The following is a 19,544-nucleotide window of genomic DNA, read 5'->3' as shown; positions in this document are numbered from 1 at the left end:
GGGGTTTAGTGTTGCTGTAGCCCACAGGAAGTGAGGATTAGAATATATGACCTTCACATAATCCGCTCCAAATTCATCTATATTTTTAAAGTCATTACTAAAAGTGTGTGTCATATAAAAACTAAAGTGATGGTCAAAGTTGTCACAGTGAAATTTAAGGTGTGCTGATGGATTCACGTCATCAACTCATGCATTGAGTAACATTACAAGTTAACGTTCCACCTTAAAAGTTGCCGGCAGTCGGCCCAGTGAATGAAGTTATTTTTTTCTCTTTCATTTTATAGTTGTAGTTTACTGATGTATGAACAGAGGTTACATAAAACCAGAGTGAGCGTCCTCTACTGACCAATCAGACTGCAGGGTTTCTAGCTCCACCTTTTAGTACCAGATCTGTGTGCTAGGTACCCCAACAGAGGGGGGACCAAACATGGGGACGCTAAGGAACGCTTCTGTTGGGACCATCCACAACTTTACACTGTGGAGACAGAAAAAAAGCCAAACAAGCCAAACTGAACTGAACCTGACTGCTCGGTGAAAACGGGGCTTTAGACACACAGATACAGACAAACAGACAAACCTTGGCCTTGGTGAGTTTGAATTCTTTGACATAGTTGAAGACTTTTGCAGAGAACGGAGTGATGGCCCTCAGGAAGGATTTCCCATGTACCACAATCCTGCCACACACAGACACACACACACATGAAAAGTGTCAGCTGAAATCTGGGGCTAAAAAAATATTCAGATATTCAAAACTATGCAAAAACATAGTAGATTCCCTTCATGTCCTTCTTCACATCTCAAGCTTCTCTCCTCACGTCCTCCCTCTCACCCACTCATTTCTGTCTTCATTCCTCTTCCCCTCCTGTCGTCTGTCTCTGTCACACCTACCTGTCATAAGCACAGGTGGTGTCCTCGGTGACGGTGGTGTCCACTTTGTCTCCGATCAGCCAGAAAAAACTGGAGTTGGTGAACAGTCTGATCTTTTTCTTGTCAGCTCGCGTCATGTGGGCACAGCCGGCGTGGAAATCTCCCAGGAACATCACATTCTACACAAACACACACAATCGCTATTATTATCGCGACTGGTTCAAGCTGTTGCTCGACTGCTGTTTGAAGGTACGAGCAGAGTCAAACACTTTACTGTCTCACTGCTTGATTAGTTTTAAACATATTAAAAAGTGGAAACTAAGACTGTAATACAGTGTTGGGCAAGTTCATGGGCAGCCCCCTCACTCTGACATCTCTCCATTTAATGCATGTAAAAGGTCCTGTTTGTGCATGTGTGCATATCAGTGTTGCTCTGCAGCTGTAGGAGATGTGAATGGAAACACACCCAACATATACTAACATCACCCAGATGTGCCGATCACCAGGATGAGAAGAAAACAAACTGGAGTCCAGCTCCTTATCTCCGCTGCTTTCAGGCAGCCTTAGGACGCAGAAGAAGAGTGGGATACGCTGAGGACATTATATTAATGGAAACACACTGAACCTGATCACACACAGTACAGCGTCACCCGGATGTGCCGACCACTGGCACCCTTCTATAGTCTGTGGTGACATGACAACACACAACAACCTTGGGGGGATGTTTTTCTGGTGACGCACTGGTGCAAGTGGAGCGATGTGGATCAGTGTGGGTGAATGAACGATGAAGTCAATAAACAGTTTATTTCAGATGGTAACGCATTATGTGACATTGTGAATGTGATAATATTACCCCACATCCTGCTGGTAATGTGTTACTCTACTCTGTTACTGCTATAACTAGGGATGGGCAGCACAAGCAAAAACACTATTCGAAAATCATGGCAAGTATTCGACGATTTTTCAAATAATCACCCCCCCCCCCCCCTCCCCAGAGCCACGCACACAGAGATCCATTCATCATTACGGCCGGGCTCGACCGGCTGCAAACGTACAGCGTAGCGTCGCGGCGTATTCATTTGGGCTCCACTGACTGTGTATAGAAGCGACCCGTAGAGAAGCCAGCGGGGTTGTTTACCGTTTGCTGAGCCGAGAGGCTGCATGTAGGCTGCATGAAATGTTAAAGCATTTTCCACCTAAGTTATTACATATATTTGAGTTATCTACAAGTTTACTGTACTGTTTGTCATCTACTCGCTTTCAAATGTCCACCACGGACATTTACACAATGTCACGGATAAACATGGGTAAATGCGTGAAAAAAAATCATTACATATCACCTCTGATAATGGTTTATTCATTTAAAAACACATTGTGCTCGTTTAGCACACTATTTCATGTAGTTTTTATCTGCTGGAGGGTCGCGTAGGGGAGCGTAGCGCGACAAAAATAGAAGTCGTGCTGCAGACGTGTCGCGCCGCTGAGCCCGGCCGTACGGTCCCTCGCCGCCTCCTGCGTGCCTCGCTCTCAAATGACTGTGCATACTTGTTGTAGACTTGTGATACGCAAGTTTTGCCTCACAGAGTTTGCACTGCACCTCATTTTCGTTTATTTTGTCGAAGTTGTTCCACACGGAACTTTTTGATGACTCTGGTAGTCTCTGCATGTTTCTCCTGTTTGTAGAAGAGCATCAAACTAGCTGGTAGCCCATCTCACACCGCTGTAGCAATCCTATACTGCCCTCGTGTGGTTAGGAGCTGAATTGCATGTCAAATAAAGAGGGGAAATAAGACGGCGAATAGTAATAGTCGCATTAAAAAAATCAATTTTTCAAAATAAAACGACTATTCGAAAATTCGAAAATCGTGACCCATCCCTAGCTATAACCTAATACATTACTGTAATGCGTTACTTTTGTGACACATTAAACCGACAGTGATGTAATATGAGTGTTACGTAGGCCATTGGTTCCCAACTGGTCCAGTCACAGGGTCCAGATTTCTCTGTAGTCATTAATTCAAGGTCCACACAGTTTAATATATTCAGTGTCACACTTCTGTCGTTGAGCTTGTTTGCTGTTTCTGTCAAGTAGCTGTCAGTTAGTCACTCACTCTATAGCAGGAAACAGCACTTCAGAATAAAAGCTCTGTGCCACAACTTCACTGTACTTAAAAATAAAGTGTGTCATTAACAAACTTGACATGTTTGTTAGTCACTCACGGTCCATTCAGAGTGGACCTGTGACCCAGCAGTTGGGAACCACAGACGTAGGCTTCATCACTGTCGACTCTTACTGTTATTGTAAAGTGTTAGTACGTCATAACAGAGTAATTTACAAAGTCATAAAAAAATCAGTGTGAGCACTTTTCTCATGCTGTCTTCAGTTATACGTTGGCTCCCTAAAGTGGAACTCAGTCATTAAAACTTTGAGAACCCCTGATCTCAGATTTCTGTTTCCAAATGCTCTGAAATGGTCAGTTTAGCTGTTCAGTTTCTGAAATGTTCCCCCAGACCCCCCCTGGAGGGTTGGGTTGCAGAAGGTGTTGATAGAAAAGGCCACCCCTTCAAATGTGAAATAGGTGATTACGGCCCTAGTCTGGAAGGCTCTGACCAGCAGACTCTTCCTTCACATCGAATCCCATTTCCTCACCTGGTTTTCCCATTTGTTGCTGACTTCAACAAAGACGTCGTAGAGCCGGTCGATCTCCTTGACGGCCTGACCGGGATCAGTGTGCAGGGCAACCAAAATAAAGTTCTTGATTGCTGCAGAACAGAAAGAAGGAAGAAAGGGAGGGAGGAGAGAGGGAAGGAGGAAGAGTGAAAGTCAGTCAATCACAGCTCCTCTGAAAAGTTTAGAATCAGCTCTGATATTGAACCTGAAGCATCAAAGACCATTCAGACATACAGAGGCGTCCTCTCACACATCTGACTGGACCATATCAGCCTCTGTGGCAGCAGACTATGAACTTTTAAAAGGCAGGTTTTTCTGTAGTTTGTTCCACCTCTGCATATCCTGTATACACGTCCTCCTGTATCACTGAGCTAATTTGGCTAAAAAAAGGGAAATCTGTTGTGTTTTGCATCCACTGACCGATTTTGCTGCTTTGGAAGTGAACGGCGAACGGCTCTCTGACGAACGACTGTTTCTTCTGGTACTGATGCTTATCTGTCACATTCACTGTCTCCATCCTGTTTGGACAGAAGAAGACACAGAGGTCAGATTTGCTGGTGGAGGAAAAGAAGAAAGGACGGACTGTATATGTGTTTTCATTTCAGTCTTATTGTCAGTTCAGCTCGATCGAAGGCTCTTTCTGCATCAACAGCATTAGAGTTAGTTCCTTCTTATACTTTTTTGCAAACTGTATTAAGGACAGACATGTTCTCGTATTAGTTTTTAAATCTGTTTGTATAAATCCAGTTTGATTGTGATGGATGATATTTGGTAGAATTTGTGCTAGTATGTTATTCATGGCTTTAGTAATTATTTTTTTATCACAATCAATTAAATTAATTGATCTGAAATCAGACGGTCTATCACTGAAATAGTTGCTAAATACATAGTTTGAGGAAGCATTTGATTATTTTGAGCAGGATTTACAACCTCTATAAAAAAGATGGTTTATACTCGACCAAAAAGTTGAACTCTGCTGGTATGTCGATGTCATACATTATTTTCTTAGACAAAATTCTAAGAAGATTTTTTAGAATTAAGACAATTTCTATGAATTTGCCCTTAAAGTTAAGACAAGATCCTGGTAAAGATGAAAAATTTTCATTAAGCATCTTAGCCAGTGTGCAGAATTTGGGAGGAAATATCAGCAGAAATCGAATATAATATAATAAGTAGGTTTTCTTTAGTGTATAATCAATAGCCAGAGCCTTCAGCTATCAGGCTCCTCTCCTGTGGAATCATCTTCCTGTTACGGTCCGGGAGGCAGACACCGTCTCCACATTTAAGACTAGACTTAAGACTTTCCTCTTTGATAAAGCTTATAGTTAGGGCTGGCTCAGGCTTGCCCTGTACCAGCCCCTAGTTAGGCTGACTTAGGCCTAGTCTGCCGGAGGACCCCCCGATAATACACCGGGCACCTTCTCTCCTTCTCTCTCTCCTTTGCAACACTCATGTCACTGCATGTTACTGCTATTTATTATACACATATGATTATTGTCACATATGTATACTATCAGATATTAATATATACCAACAACATGTTATTACTTTAATGTTGTTGTAAGCTATTATCATTACCATCTGTCCTGCATCTCTCTCTCTCTCTCTCTCTCTCTCTCTCTCTCTCTGTCTCATTGTGTCATGCGGATTACTGTTAATTTATTATGCTGATCTGTTCTGTACGACATCTATTGCACGTCTGTCCGTCCTGGAAGAGGGATCCCTCCTCAGTTGCTCTTCCTGAGCTTTCTACCGTTTTTTTCCCAAGTTAAAGGGTTTTTTGGGGAGTTTTTCCTGATCAGCTGTGAGGGTCATAAGGACAGAGGGATGCCGTATGCTGTAAAGCCCTGTGAGGCAAATTGTGATTTGTGATATTGGGCTTTATAAATAAAATTGATTGACTGAAAATAAGAATTGTTGTGTTTTTGTTATGACACATTTATATCCACACAGGGAGCAGGTCTTCGTCTACAGAGATCGCTATGTTGCACCACAATATTTCTACAGTAGCCCAGAATGGACAAACCAAACACTGGCTCTAGAAAGGGTCATTCACTCTTTTGCTTCAGCCAAAAAGTGGTTGTAAGGTATCCTTGTGTGTCTGCTCTTGACGTTCCGGGACGCCACAACCAATGACAAAAGCATGTGGTTAGGTTTAGGAAAAAACATCATGGTTTGGCTCTACAATGGAAACAAAGACCAGTCTCTCAGGTAAGGGCCAGGGTTTGTTGGATCCATCCACCACCGCTTCCTTTAGGGACTTTCCAGCCCCTTATTCTATGTGCGGGCAGCGTTTCAAACTGACCTCATCCACCAGTGTCTCATACTGCTGCGACAGGTGCCACCCATCCACCAGGTGGCGTATCATAACACCATAAAAGGTTCCGTCTGGTTTTGTTGCAAACTGACGCCGCCTGGCGGTGTATCATACCGCAGAGTCCGTGTCTGGTGCTGAAATCACTGAAGAGGCGGCAGTATTTGACGACTTTGGAATGAGAACGGGCTTGATTGACTCTGTTTTGGAGCCAGCCTCAAGTGGCCATTAGAGGAACTGCAGTTTTTGGCATTTGGTGGTGGCGTCATTTTTTCAGCCCCAGAAGTTGTGGCTTGCTCCCACCCGATGACATAACACCAGAAACAGAAGTGATCACGACACTAACATATTTGGCAACATGCCTTGCAGGCTCACAAAAACAGGCATACCTGTGGGGACCAATCACATCTTTTAAAAGAATGTATCATGACTAGCAACTGGGTCGACCACACGTCGTCACTGAGGTCAAAGTTTATTATTAGAGTATTCTTGGAGTGTTTGTTAATCCGGCCCCAGGTGTGCTCAGGTGAGTTCCTCTTCCTGAACTAGCAGGTACAGAAGTGGATCACGGCACTGTGTCTTACCTGTAGATGAAAACGTACTGCTGCATGTTGTTGGGAGACTTTCCCAGAGCCTTACTGGAAACTGCTCGGTAGCTGAACTTGTCATACCTCAACACAGACAAAGAGAAACTGGTGATTATTAAAATGAAGCAAACAGACATCAGTCAATACAGCAATACATCCCAGAGTGTTCACCTCCACTCTGAACACTCAGTCCCTCTGGGGTCTGGGGATTTTGGGAAAGTTTATAAATGGTGATAACACAGATTTCACTCTACTTCCCACCCACATTCACCCTGACATCTCAGCTCACATGTTCTCACCACCAGTTTTTGTATTTTAAGTTCAATGGTTCACGCTCACAACATAAAAAATTAAAATTCCCCCATAGCAGGTATCATTGTGCTTGTGTGTACCTGGAGACAGTCACTGCAGTACACCTGACTGACACCTGAACTCTAAGCAAACCAAAAATCCTGATTCAACATCTAATATTTACAGCATCAACACATGATGACGAATCTTTCACCAGCTGCTCTTCATCTGAGCTGGTTAGCACTGAAGCTAAAGTAGCCTAGCTGTTGGGACAGCCCCGTGGTGGAGAGTGACTAACTGCGTTGACTCAAGTACAGTACACAGAATTGATGTACTTTACTTTACTTGAGTATTTTCATTTCACTCTACGTTCTATTTCTATTCCACTACATTTCAGAGGTTAATATTGTACTTTTTACCAAACTAAATTTATCTGGTAACTGCTGGTCACTTTAAAGTCAAATATTTTACATTAAAATGACGTGATAGGATTATAAAATACAACACATCCTTAAAGATTAAACCGGTGGTTCTCAAATGTTTTGGGCTTGTGACATCTTATAAATGAGTGCCTGTAATAATGGGTAACATTTTATTGTGTCTCTTTGGGGCTCCTTGTCGTGTTTTAGATGTCAGATGCTTCGTCAAAGATTGACCCGCTCTCATCCCAACTCGTCAAGTACTGACACTTTGTCAGTGGACCTACAGGTTCAAAACTGACACTCTAGGTACCCTCCTGCGTCAGTATTGGACATTCACGTATGGCTTCTTAATTGATGTCTATTATGTATTGTGTTGTTTCAAAACACATTTCTGTGTTCACAGGAAATGTACAGGTTCTGCTCGTTGCGTGCATATTTTCAAAATAAACTTACAACATAGGTAAGACTGCTTTCAGAGCTAGAGTCGTCTCCTTTGATCTGAATCAGGGACTAATGTTGTTACAGAGCTGTATAATTGCCTAGAGTTGATTCGTGTGTTTCCATGTGGGAAAAATCCAGGAAGTAAAGCAAACGTTGAAGAAGAGTACACTTGCAAGATAAATGTGACACTTTCTAATGTCACAATGGAGGGACAACTACGCAGGTTGATTTTAGGGGAGTGTATCTATGTTCCCAGGGTTCTATGTTTCCCGGGTTCTTTGTTCCCCACTTAACCCTGCAAAAAAGGTTCTATGTTCCCCGCTTACACAAAAAGGTTCTATGTTCCCCGCTTACACAAAAAGGTTCTATGTTCCCCGCTTACACAAAAAAGGTTCTATGTTCCCCGCTTACACAAAAAAGGTTCTATGTTCCCCGCTTACACAAAAAAGGTTCTATGTTCCCCGCTTACACAAAAAAGGTTCTATGTTCCCCACTTACACAAAAAAGGTTCTATGTTCCCCGCTTACACAAAAAAGGTTCTATGTTCCCCGCTTACACAAAAAAGGTTCTATGTTCCCCACTTACACAAAAAAGGTTCTATGTTCCCCACTTACACAAAAAAGGTTCTATGTTTCCCGCTCAACCAAGTGGGAAACATAGAACCCTTTTGTGTCAGCGGGGAACATAGAAGCTTTTTTGCAGGGTTAAGTGGGGAACATAGAACCCGAGAAACATAGAACCCTGGGAACATAGGGATGACCCCGATTTTAGCGCTGCTCATCGTGGACTATATTGCTGTCATTGTTCATTTTAGTCAAAAGCACCCTGAATCACTTGGTTTTTCAGTTTACTTCTTTAAGTTTAGGCAACAAAAGTCCATGCTTAGTTTTATCATCATGGTTTATCAGCATGGTTTGGCCCAAAATAAGTATGGTTGTTACTAACATGAAGTAATGTCATATGAAATATATCATGTCAAATACGTCACTAGGGTTGCACGTTACACATACTAGTGCACTACGTTGTTATTAAAAATAACCCAGCTGCATTCTGGTTTTACACGGGGCACGAACAGCTGGCTCCAGAGTCTGTTTTACCTCCAATCCCTCCCTACACTGACTTTCTTGCTCTTTATACTATGGTATGTTTGGTTTTTTTTTGCACAAAGGGTGATTCTGTGCATCAGTGTCTGACACTGAGATCCTTTGGCAAAGCGGCAGTATTTGACAAATTGGTAGTGAGAGCGGGCTGCAGAGAGACATTTCCCCTCTAAACTTATCACATGGTTTTAATTCAATTATCCAATATTTCACAAGCATTAGAAAAAAAGTCTTAGAAAAATTTCTTATTCTTTGTCTTTCCCACTTATCATCTGATGACCCCTCCGATCTATCTGGTGCCCCTTTGAAGGGGCCTGACCCCTAGGTTGGGACCCACTGGACTAACCTAGCTGACTCTATATACTAGGCCTGAACGATATATCTTTTAAGCATTGCCATCGCGATGCACACGTGTGCAATATTTACATCGTGGGGCTTACGATGTGGCTTGCCCTCAAAAAATTCAGCCAGCACGTTTAAATTGCCGAGTGATGTGCGTAAAACTCGCTTCCTTTTTGATGACTGACCAACAGAAGATGTCGAATTTAGTGGAATAAAGAATAAATGGCCTATTCAAGTGCTGGAATTTGCTATTTACGTGACAACGTCTGAACGCAACACAGGCTCCACTCCACTGACTGTGTGCACAGTGCCGTGCTGAGGGTTCTTGCTGGGCTCGGTCATAAATGTCTCGGACTCGGGAAAATGCGGCCCGAGCTGTGCTCACCTTTGTCTGTGTGTGTGTGTGTGTGTGTGTGTCTGTGTGTGTGTGTGTCTGTGTGTATGTGTGCGCGCGCATCGAGGGTCGAACTCCGCCGTGCATGATACAGAGAGCAGATGAGAATTATAAAGGCGCAACCATGTAGAGACATAAATGACATGCCGTCATGTAAACAATGTAAGTCATCACGTTTTAAGGTGAACTGTTTCACCGTATAACACAATAAATAGTAGCCTATATCGTTGTGTTATTATATGAAGCGTCTGTAACGCAAAATTATATAACGGTAGTTTCTAAAGAGCTAAGATGAAAAACAAACAAAAAAATAAATAAATAAATCAGAAGCGCTGCTGCTAGTTACCTATAGGGGGAACATATAAACACTGAAAGAGATGGTGGGTTAACTGAACAAGTGCCTATTTTCAGCACATTTCATGCTGTTGCATTCAAAGCAATATCAGCTAATAATTCCAGAATGATTCATTCTCACCAAGTAGAGCTACTGAAGTCATCTGGTAGAAAATAATGCATCTTTAAAAAAACATATATATAAATCGCGATATATATCGATGGGGGCAAAAAAAATCGCAATGTCAATTTTTCCCAATATTGTGCAGCCCCCAACTCTATCACTGGTGCTTCAGTATCAACAAACTAACAAAAACAGGATCAGTTTTTTGCAGAGGTTTTGATATTTAAGTTTTTGTTGATAATACTTCTGTACTTTTATTCAAGTAGGATTTTAACTGCAGAACTTATACGTACTTGTAATGGAGTATATCTAAATTGTCGTACTGCTATTTTTACTTGAGGAAAGGATCCGAGTACTTCTTCCACCACTGGGACAGCCCTCAGTTAGCGCCAGTATTAGCCTTTGAACATTTTCCCTTATATCGTGTTTGACAAGACGTTTCCCCCAGATCCACACATGCACAACAATTTAGACAGTTTACAACATAATGGAATATGTAGGACTCATGCTTTTTATCCCCTGTGGTTTAGTGGTTTACACCCTCAGAGTGGACCCAGGGACACCAGTGGACATGCATTTGTTAGATAAGAAGAGTGATTGCAAATCCCACATCTCCATGAGCGTAACCATCTTAAACTCTGTGAGCACACCAGAACCAACCACCAGAGATTGTAAATGAATTTTTCACCAACAAATCAAACAGTGACAAAAGGAGCAAAATCAGATTGTTCCCTGTTTGACATCACCAGAAAGAAAGCAGCTGCCTCCTGTGCAAAGTCAAGCCTTGTTCCAGTAATATGATCTGGGTTTAACTGGGCCATTTCTATGGTGGAGCCAAAAAATGGCACATATGCCACCATCATTAAATATACTGCCTACATTTTTTGTTGTGGAAAAATTATTTATTTGGATATTAACAATGTGGAATGAGTACTTGACAAATAGAAACATATGGAAGTGGGTGTTAAATTGAAGATTACTTGCATTGAAAACTATACTCCAGTAAAAGTACATAAACGTAGTCCTGTAACAGTCACAGTGACTTATCCTCAATATCCACAGTACTAACAGCAGCTTATATTACAACTCCTTAAAAGACTGTTTATCCACTAACACTAAACCAATGTAGGGTGCTTTTTAATCTCCTCACCACTTCTAAACCGCTGAGAAAAGAAACAAAAATCTGTTCAGTAGTCGTCTTTTTGCTCCATCTCTTTGTATTCCATCACTCTGACCAAACTGCATTCACCGATCTATTAAACAGTTTGTTAACTCTCAGAGGTTTTGATCTATTTTTTTACTTGATTACTTGAATTAATCAAAGCATCTAATTTTCCTGAATATGAATATTTCAAAAAATATGACATATGTTTTCAATGTTTTGCTGATGACATTCAAATCTATGTTTCTGTTGTGGCTGGTAACCCTCCCAGCTTCTGAATATGTATGTCTGAATGGAAAGAAGACCAAAATGTTCCCTGAGAGGTTCTGACAACACAGATATCTGTTTGAATGTCCAGTATACAGTACTGAGATTTACTGAGTAGTCAAATGAATAAACTGAACTGTGTGTATAGTTTGTCAAATGGTTTATATAATGACTCAATCGTGCCACAAAAGATGCTTTTTTCTTAAAAAAAAAAAAAAATCCCAATTTAACCTTTTGATATAATTTGATGTAACATTTTATTTTGGTAAGTCAGTTGACTCTCATCGAGGGCAGTTTGAACAGACAACAGACAATCCTCTTTCTTTACTGTCTATATAAATTATCATTTCTGACCATCACTTGGATGTGATTTACATTCAATTTGACCATAAACAAAATTTTGGGAACTACAGAATGAGGCTACTGTACTGTGTGTCCAGGACATGTTTAGAATAGCTTAGCACCAAGAGTGGAAGCAGGGGGAAACTGCTAGGCTAGCTCCATCAAAAGATTTAGGCTACATGTTGTATCTTGTTAACTATGATGCTAGTCAGTAGCTAATCAGCAAAGGTTTAAGCGGGATTTATACTTCTCCTTCAAATCGACACCGTACCTACAGCATAGGCTCTTCATAAACCCATATCCTATGTTGTAGCCTGACGTGCACCTCCCCAGAAATGTAACTACGCGTCGTGGTGCCGCAGACCTCCTGTCTATTTCTGTAAGCTGAAACCATTTCCCTCAGTGGAAATGAAGCTTTTATTTACGTTAATTTCACGGATAAGAAACAATAAATTGTGAAGACAATAAAACCACAAGATGTGGTGAATTCCTGTGTGTGATTTATCCTGGCTTCATATGAGTAGAGAAAACTCCACTAGTTGCTAGGCCAATATATGCAATTTAAAATGTAGGCTTATGCTAATAATGTTAGCATGTTGTATACATGGGGAAAAGTATACAGTTTTTGTCTGTGAACATTGTGAGATGTAATGGAGCTGAATTTTCTAATATTACCTTTGTTAAATGTTGCTGTTGTTCTTAGCTTCATATGAGTAGTGGAAAATTCTGTTAGCCGCTTGGCTAATGCTATAGGCTTGTGCTAATAATGCTAGCATGTTGTATTTGTGGGGAAAATGTGTCCAGATAAAGACAAGTGATTGTCTGTGAATGCTGTGAGTTATAGTGAAGCATATTTGTGTACTTGTGTTTAGATTATCACTATAAAGCCATGTTTACTATGTGTTTACTGTGTGTTTAATGTGTGTTTAATGTGTGTTTTCAATCAACTAAACTTTACAGCACTTCACAGAAACTCCACCGCCGACTAGTGTTTGGGAGGTGTAACTGCAGAGTGACACAGACACACCACCACACAAGTATAAATGCTAACAACGACTACAGGTGCAGGCTACGACGTAGGCTCCGTGTAAACCGACGCACAACTATAAATCCACCTTTGGTCAACAGTAGAGTTCAAACCAACAACTCAACTGTGATTTCAGGACTGTTGACATGCTGCCCTCAGTCTTTCCACCACAGCGATTGGTGGTCATAAAATGGCTCCAACGCAAACTGCTGCTAAAACCACAATAACTCCTTTATACATTTTTAATTTCAAAACCTGTTAAAAAAACAAGATTTAACATGTAAATCAGAAACCTTCGGAGCTGTTGGAAGGCCTATGGGTCAACTTTTGATGGAGCTAAGCTAGCAGTTCCCCTCATTTTTTGTGCTAAGGTAGGCTGGTCATATTCCCTGTCCCTGTAGAGGACACACAGAGGTGTTCCTGTAACCTGAAAGGTTAAACAGGTACATAAAGAATGGTGCTCACTGGTGCTTTCTATCATTTGACACACTGACTGACAAACTTGTAGACATTAAGATTTTGATTCAGTCTGATGTGCTGAAACAGACCTGGCTGACCGTCAGCTGACATGTTGCAGAGTTACTGTAACAGTGACTATCCAAAAATAAAATGTTATCCATTATTACAGGCATTAGGATTAGTAAAGAGGGTAAATAAAGGTGACTAGGGTGATTAATAATGATTAGAGGATGCTCCACATGCTCAGAAAATCCACTGTACCTGTCGGTTGGCCTGTTGGAGGCAGACAGCAGACACATAATGATCACCATGATGCAGCACTGTTAGTATAACTGTCTGAGTACATTCATTTTTTAATCCTCTATCTAGTTGGTGACGTTTTCAATATTCAAATAGCTGAACATGACAGAGACTGTACACTTGATGCTGAATCTAAATTCCATTTTAACAGCTTGTATTGTTGAATAAAGGAACATTTTATTATATAAAACATACACACTTTGTGCTTTCATCTCTCCTCTGCAATTAACCCTGCCAATTTTCTTTTTTGGCTCATTAAAAGGTCAAATAAAAATGCAAACATATCAAATAAAGTCACCGAGATACTGACAGACAGTTTGGACAGAAAGATGTGAAATTGTGTGACCGATACAAAAAAAATATTGTTTAAAAACGGCCTTTCATGTCTGAAGTGTGCCAATAACTGGTACGACTGAGTTTATGATACAATTTTTTAATTCATGGATTTAAAATGCTTTAAAAATGGATAGTAGCTGAATTCTTCTTGTGTCATCCATCTTTATATTCAGTCTATGCTACAGACCACAGACCTGTAGACCTACAAACTACACACCTACAGACTACACACCTACAGACTACACACCTACAGACTACAGACACTTTCAGGGAGAAGCAGTAATGAGTGTGTGTGAGCTGCCTTAGTAGTTTTTTTCAGTACCTGTTGAGAGATGCCAGCAGCTTTTGGATGGCTTTACCATCAGGATCCATCACCTCCTGCAGGAGACTGATATCACAGCGAGACAGGATCTACAGACAGACAGACAGACAGACAGACAGACAGCTCAATAAGATTTGAAATTGTTTACAGATATCCTTAACACCCTTTATTGTTTCCAGCAGGATCATGTGTTTGGTTGCATGTGTGCCTGAGTGAGTGAGTGAGTGAGTGAGTGTGTGTTTGTGTGTGTGTATTTTAGTGTGTGTATTCATTTGTCCGCAGCTAATCTTACAAACTACTGGACCTATCAGCCTAACAGTTTGTGTGCACATGTATGACTGTACGCTCAAGGACCTCTCATGGTTGCAGTGATTCGTATGGCTAAAAACCTGTTTTATATGTCATTAAATGCTGACTTCTCACTCCTCTTCACTAGAGGTGTGTATTAGCAAGAATCTGGGGATACGATACATATCATGATACAGAGGTGATGATTTGATATATTGCAACATATTGCAATACTTTAAGCAAGGCAATAAATATGATTTTTTTTTTCAAAAGAATCTAATTTATGGATTTCATGGACTCAGATTCAGCCATCAGTCACCTGTGTTTGCTGACACGAGACTCCAGAGGTTGCCGAGGTTTTTACGCTTGCAAGAGGAGTGGAATAGTCAAACGGCCGTGTGACTGCTGGTAACTAGCGGTAGGAGGGTTAAATACAACACACAAAATAACCACTGCCAGAAATGTTTGCATTAAAACTACTGATTAAATATCGACATAGTAGTTTTCAGAATCGATACAGTGTTGCAAAACAAAATATCGTGATATTTCAATGTATCGATATTTTCTTACACCACTACTCTTCACCGGCCGGTAGGGGCGACAAGTTTTTCGGAAATCGGCACAGCTAAAAATAATAAGCCATACTGTCTGCTGCAGGACACATGTTGGCCTTCGTCGAGTCTCAAAAACGAACGTCCATAGAAAAGTTTGGTTTCATGTTGAGCCGGAGCATCTGTAGATTCATTTCAAACCCTATATGTCATGATCCACTAAAGCTAGGCACAATACCAGATGAATACATCCCAGTTTTTGTCTTCACCTCCATCTTGACTGTAAGGGAGCCTGGAGTGGCGGGGCCAACTGCACCAAGGTTTTGTTCCATCTGCCGTATGGCATCATTTTTGATTTGGTCATTTTCCTTGATATCTGTGCTTTGACCATAAATAAGAAAGTAGGCACTAAATTGTTTCTTTGTCTGTTTGGTGATTATAGTTGTCATGTCCTACTCTGTTGTGCTGCAGCATACAGACAGAGTTAACACTGTTAAATGTCCAGTTATGAACGACATGTATCAAAGATTTTTTGTTGTGTTTAAGTTATTAAAAATACATTCATCCTGATTATTGTATTGTATTTATATTTCACATTCCTGTTAGCAATAAAACTTCATCTGCTCTGTGCAACGAGCTGCAGCTTCTGATGTCTTCTGCTGTGTTCCAAGAGAGATGAGAGTCTCCTGCCGCCCTGGACAGGAACATCAGTGGTTCCCAACTGGTCCAGATTTCTCCTCAGTCATCATCACAGACCAAACAATGGACAAACAAGTTAGCTACGGTTAGCTAGCAGCTAACTGCTACCATGGTGGACAACTTTACAGCTCTGTACATTTGGTCCGTCCAAAAAGTCACGGCTCTGGATGTAGATTTCTCCATGTTGTTACCGGCTTCTTCTTCTCTTACACATTTAATGCTATTGGACTTTCGGGTCAAAGCCCGGGGCGGAAACTGTGGAGCATGCTCAGAGCGCCTCGGCCAGTTTGGGTCTGATTGACTGTATACATGCAGGAGTCACATGATCTGGGTAACAATCAGTTCATCTCCCGTAGTGACCTCCTCGACCTCTGACAGTCTGCTCTCTATGATGAACGTCATGTACTGAAAATGAGCACAAACTGGATCCTGAAACGAGCTGGTGTGTGTGTGTGTGTGTGTGTGTGTGCCCTACCCGTGTCAGAGTGTGTCGCACTCTGGTGTTTGATGCTTTCGCGGAGTTGAATTTCTGCACATTGTAGGCGCAGATCTTGAAATCTGAAGCTGCTGCTCCATCGACCAGCAGGGTGAGGAGGGAGAAGAGGAAGAGGAGAGGAAGAGGAGGAGAGCGCCACCTCATGGTTGAACTGTGGAGAAAACAAAAAGACACAGTGTTGTTGATGTAGTTTTAATGTGCAGAGGTGGGCTGACTTCTGTGTTCATTGTTCAGGAGGTTTTTTAGGGAGCCAAATTATCCACAGAGGTCTCTTCCTCTTCAAAACAAACAGACCAGCTGGTTTTAGCTGCTAAAAACACTGATTTTTAACATGAAACTGTTTTATTCAGTGTTTCTCTGATGCTGTGTGGCACAGCAGGAAGTGGAGCCAAGCTGCAGCTAACATTTGCTCTGCTTGTTTGTCTGATATCTTAAGATGCAGACGTCTGATGACGAAAATCTTCAATCTGGTTAAAACACATAGTTAAAAACGACCAAAATGACCATTTCTACATAGTTAACTGAAGCCCTGTCAGAACAGACTGTCTGACTGAAAGGTAAAGCAGTGACAAAACTCAATATAGCGTACAGTTATACTGATGCTTATGTTTTTAAAAGGCTAAAACACGTTTGCTGATCCCCGTCCACAGCTGAACATTACTGAGCTTCTGGAGTGGTGCTCCAGTCTGCTTCTCCAAACTGGGGCGTGCCGACTGACATCTACTGACTATGGATACATACCCTGTACCATCTTACTTACAAAAATGCGTACTATCCCTTTAATGCACTAATTATCTGTCTAAACACTCCTGCTAACCTGTGCTTGAGCTGACTGTTAATCTGTATATGGGAAAGAAAAACTCAGCTACAAACTGCATGTCATTCCCTCTGAGCTGCAGGGTTTGATCACAACTGTCTTCAGTCTACATATGAAATGACAGGGACACATGGCGACCTGCAACAGGTCCACTCAGCCATGAACATGAAATGCCTGTCTCTGTGAAGTGAAACCAAATGTGACACAACACAGCCAGTCAGTCCTCAGTGAGCCTCCCAACGAGTCGGTTCCTCTCAGTGTTGTAAGGCAGGAAACACAAACAGGAAGAGGGGAGTCGGTGGGAAGCTACAGTGGACTGATAAAGCCTAGAAAAAAACTTCATACTAACATCATGAGTGCAGGGGAGGAGACACACAGCTGAGCTTTTACACCAAAGAATCACAGCAGGAGGCCGAGTGTGATTTTTTTTAGCTTAATCTCTTTCTGTAACTGTTGGTGAACTTTCAGCGCACGCCTCATTTTCATAGTCAAAGAAACAGAGTGTGAACGTGGGACAGGTTGAGTGGTTTGACTGGTCTGTTGGAGCATGTTCAGACCTGCGGGGAGAGACACAGCACGAGGCCTCAGGACAAACCCCACACAATCAGGCCCGACCAAACTACAGCTACAGAAAAAGAAAACTACATCAACTATAGGGTTGGGACTCATTAGGATTTTAACGATTCCGATTCCTCTTACCGATTCCTACATTATATTCATTATACTTGCTGTACTTAAACAAGTATATAATAAACACAAATGCAATCATACAAATACAAAAACTTTATTCTAACTGTTGCACAGTACAATTAGATGAAAATACACATTTGTGTGTGGTGTGTATTTCAGATTTAGAGCTTGTATCATCTCCCTGAGAATATATAACAACAATGATTTCTACAGTAACACTATTACCTCAAATTAACCACAGCAATGTAATAAAAAATACTTATATGCATTCATGCTTGGGCACTGTTATTTACGTGACAACACCTGAACAGAACACACAACGCACCCCTCGCTGGAAGCCTCAGACCTCCCGCCACCCGCTCCCGTCTCAAACACGGAGGTCTCCCTCTCCGCAGCTGAGCACCCACGGCGCACGCCCGGCCTGTTAAATAGCCTGTAACCATAACAACTGTGTGACACAAACTCAGTGCTTTGGTAACTAAATAATGTCGGGCTCGGTCGGGTTCGGACAGAAATATGTGGCCCGTGCCGCACTCTAATGGAAATGCACGTGACGTTGTTTTTTTTTTTTTTTACAATCTAGGAACCGTTTGCAGGAACCGTTACTCCAAATGTGATGGAACCGGTTCCGGAACCGGAACTTCGGACCCGGTTCCAAAAAAGAACCGGATCCGGATCCCAACCCTAATCAACTATCAGACATCTACCAACAAACATGAAACTTTTAGAATTAAAATTGTTTTACTTGTTTACAAAGCTTTAAATGAGCTTGCCTAATGTGGCTTTTCAATGTGGAATAACATTACAGTCTGATGGAGCTACATTTGTTTCTTTATTATTCAATCAAACAGAGTAGGTTTTGCAATCAAAAAAAAAAAAAGATTTGAGAGCAAAAGTATCAATGTTGCAAGTAAAAAATGACTGATTAAAAAATGCAAATCCTAAAGTTTTGTTTGCGAGTCATTTTTTTTCCGTTTGCAAGTCAAAAAGTTTTGCAAGTAAAAAGTTGAACCTGGTGGGCGGGGCCTAAACTGAAAGCTGTAAGACACGTCTCTATTGGCCAGTCTCAATCGGAATGACAGCTTGCAAAGCATTTTTTTTCTTCTTCTTCTTCCACGCCAAACCCACCAATAGAAACTCTTCTCACATCCATCAGCCTAGGCCCCGCCCATTAAGTGCAGTTGAACTTGCAAGCAAAACTTTAACTCGCAAGCAAAAAGGACTGATTTATAAGCAAAATGATCAAGTTTTTACTTTCAAACTTGATTTCTGATTGCAGTTCAAGAAATATGCTCTCAAACAGTTTTATATGATCACAACAAAAAGACACAAAAAAACCTCCATACGGTCTCAGTGACTCTTAAGTTTTAATCATTGTTTTTTACCTTATTTTATCCCTCCTGTTTATTTTTATTCTACATTATTTGTTGATTTATTTACTCTCTTTTTATTCAATCATCTTTTTGTTAGTTTGTTCTGTTTTGGTTGGTTTGCTTTGTTAAAATATTTTATTGTCTGGTGTCTGTGTCATTCTAGTTTTGCCATGTGAAGCACTTTGGGCAGCATGTGTGCATGAAATCAAAGTTGAGTTAAGTTGAGTTAATATGTCTACGTGTCAGAACGGTGTCTGACACAAAGACATATTCTCAATAAAATGCTTAACTGCTAAAAAAGAAAAAAGCTCTGCTGCCAAACTCATTTGATTTACAACAGTACTGATCTCTCTTAGGAACTGCTGACCATGCTGTAATAATTACTTACTACTTAAAGCAACACAATGGAGTTTTTGAGCCCTCTAAATATATATCTAAGATCCTTGTGATGGTACATGATGGTACATTGGATGACACCTCCGTCATTGCGTGAGAGCATCTGGTTGGCTTGCACTGGCACTATGCAGTT

At 41.2% G+C, this 19,544-nt stretch overlaps 1 protein-coding gene across 2 annotated transcripts in view; it reads right to left on the bottom strand.

Moving 5' to 3' along the window:
• Positions 1 to 19,544, bottom strand: part of LOC117257991 (deoxyribonuclease-1-like) — a 37,719-nt gene that overhangs the window by 3,320 nt on the left and 14,855 nt on the right. For both annotated transcript variants that reach the window (XM_078169712.1, XM_078169714.1), the window contains exons 3-10: positions 16,115 to 16,286; positions 14,102 to 14,190; positions 13,405 to 13,416; positions 6,437 to 6,523; positions 3,959 to 4,056; positions 3,518 to 3,630; positions 889 to 1,046; positions 578 to 674 (exon numbers count right to left, since the gene is read on the bottom strand). In XM_078169712.1, the coding sequence (XP_078025838.1) occupies positions 578 to 674; positions 889 to 1,046; positions 3,518 to 3,630; positions 3,959 to 4,056; positions 6,437 to 6,523; positions 13,405 to 13,416; positions 14,102 to 14,190; positions 16,115 to 16,286 (826 nt within the window). The remainder of the gene's footprint in view (positions 1 to 577; positions 675 to 888; positions 1,047 to 3,517; positions 3,631 to 3,958; positions 4,057 to 6,436; positions 6,524 to 13,404; positions 13,417 to 14,101; positions 14,191 to 16,114; positions 16,287 to 19,544) is intronic.

This window comes from Epinephelus lanceolatus, chromosome 8 (genome assembly GCF_041903045.1).
Source record: "Epinephelus lanceolatus isolate andai-2023 chromosome 8, ASM4190304v1, whole genome shotgun sequence".
NCBI lineage: Eukaryota > Metazoa > Chordata > Actinopteri > Perciformes > Serranidae > Epinephelus > Epinephelus lanceolatus.
This window is presented reverse-complemented; position numbering and strand designations above follow the sequence as displayed.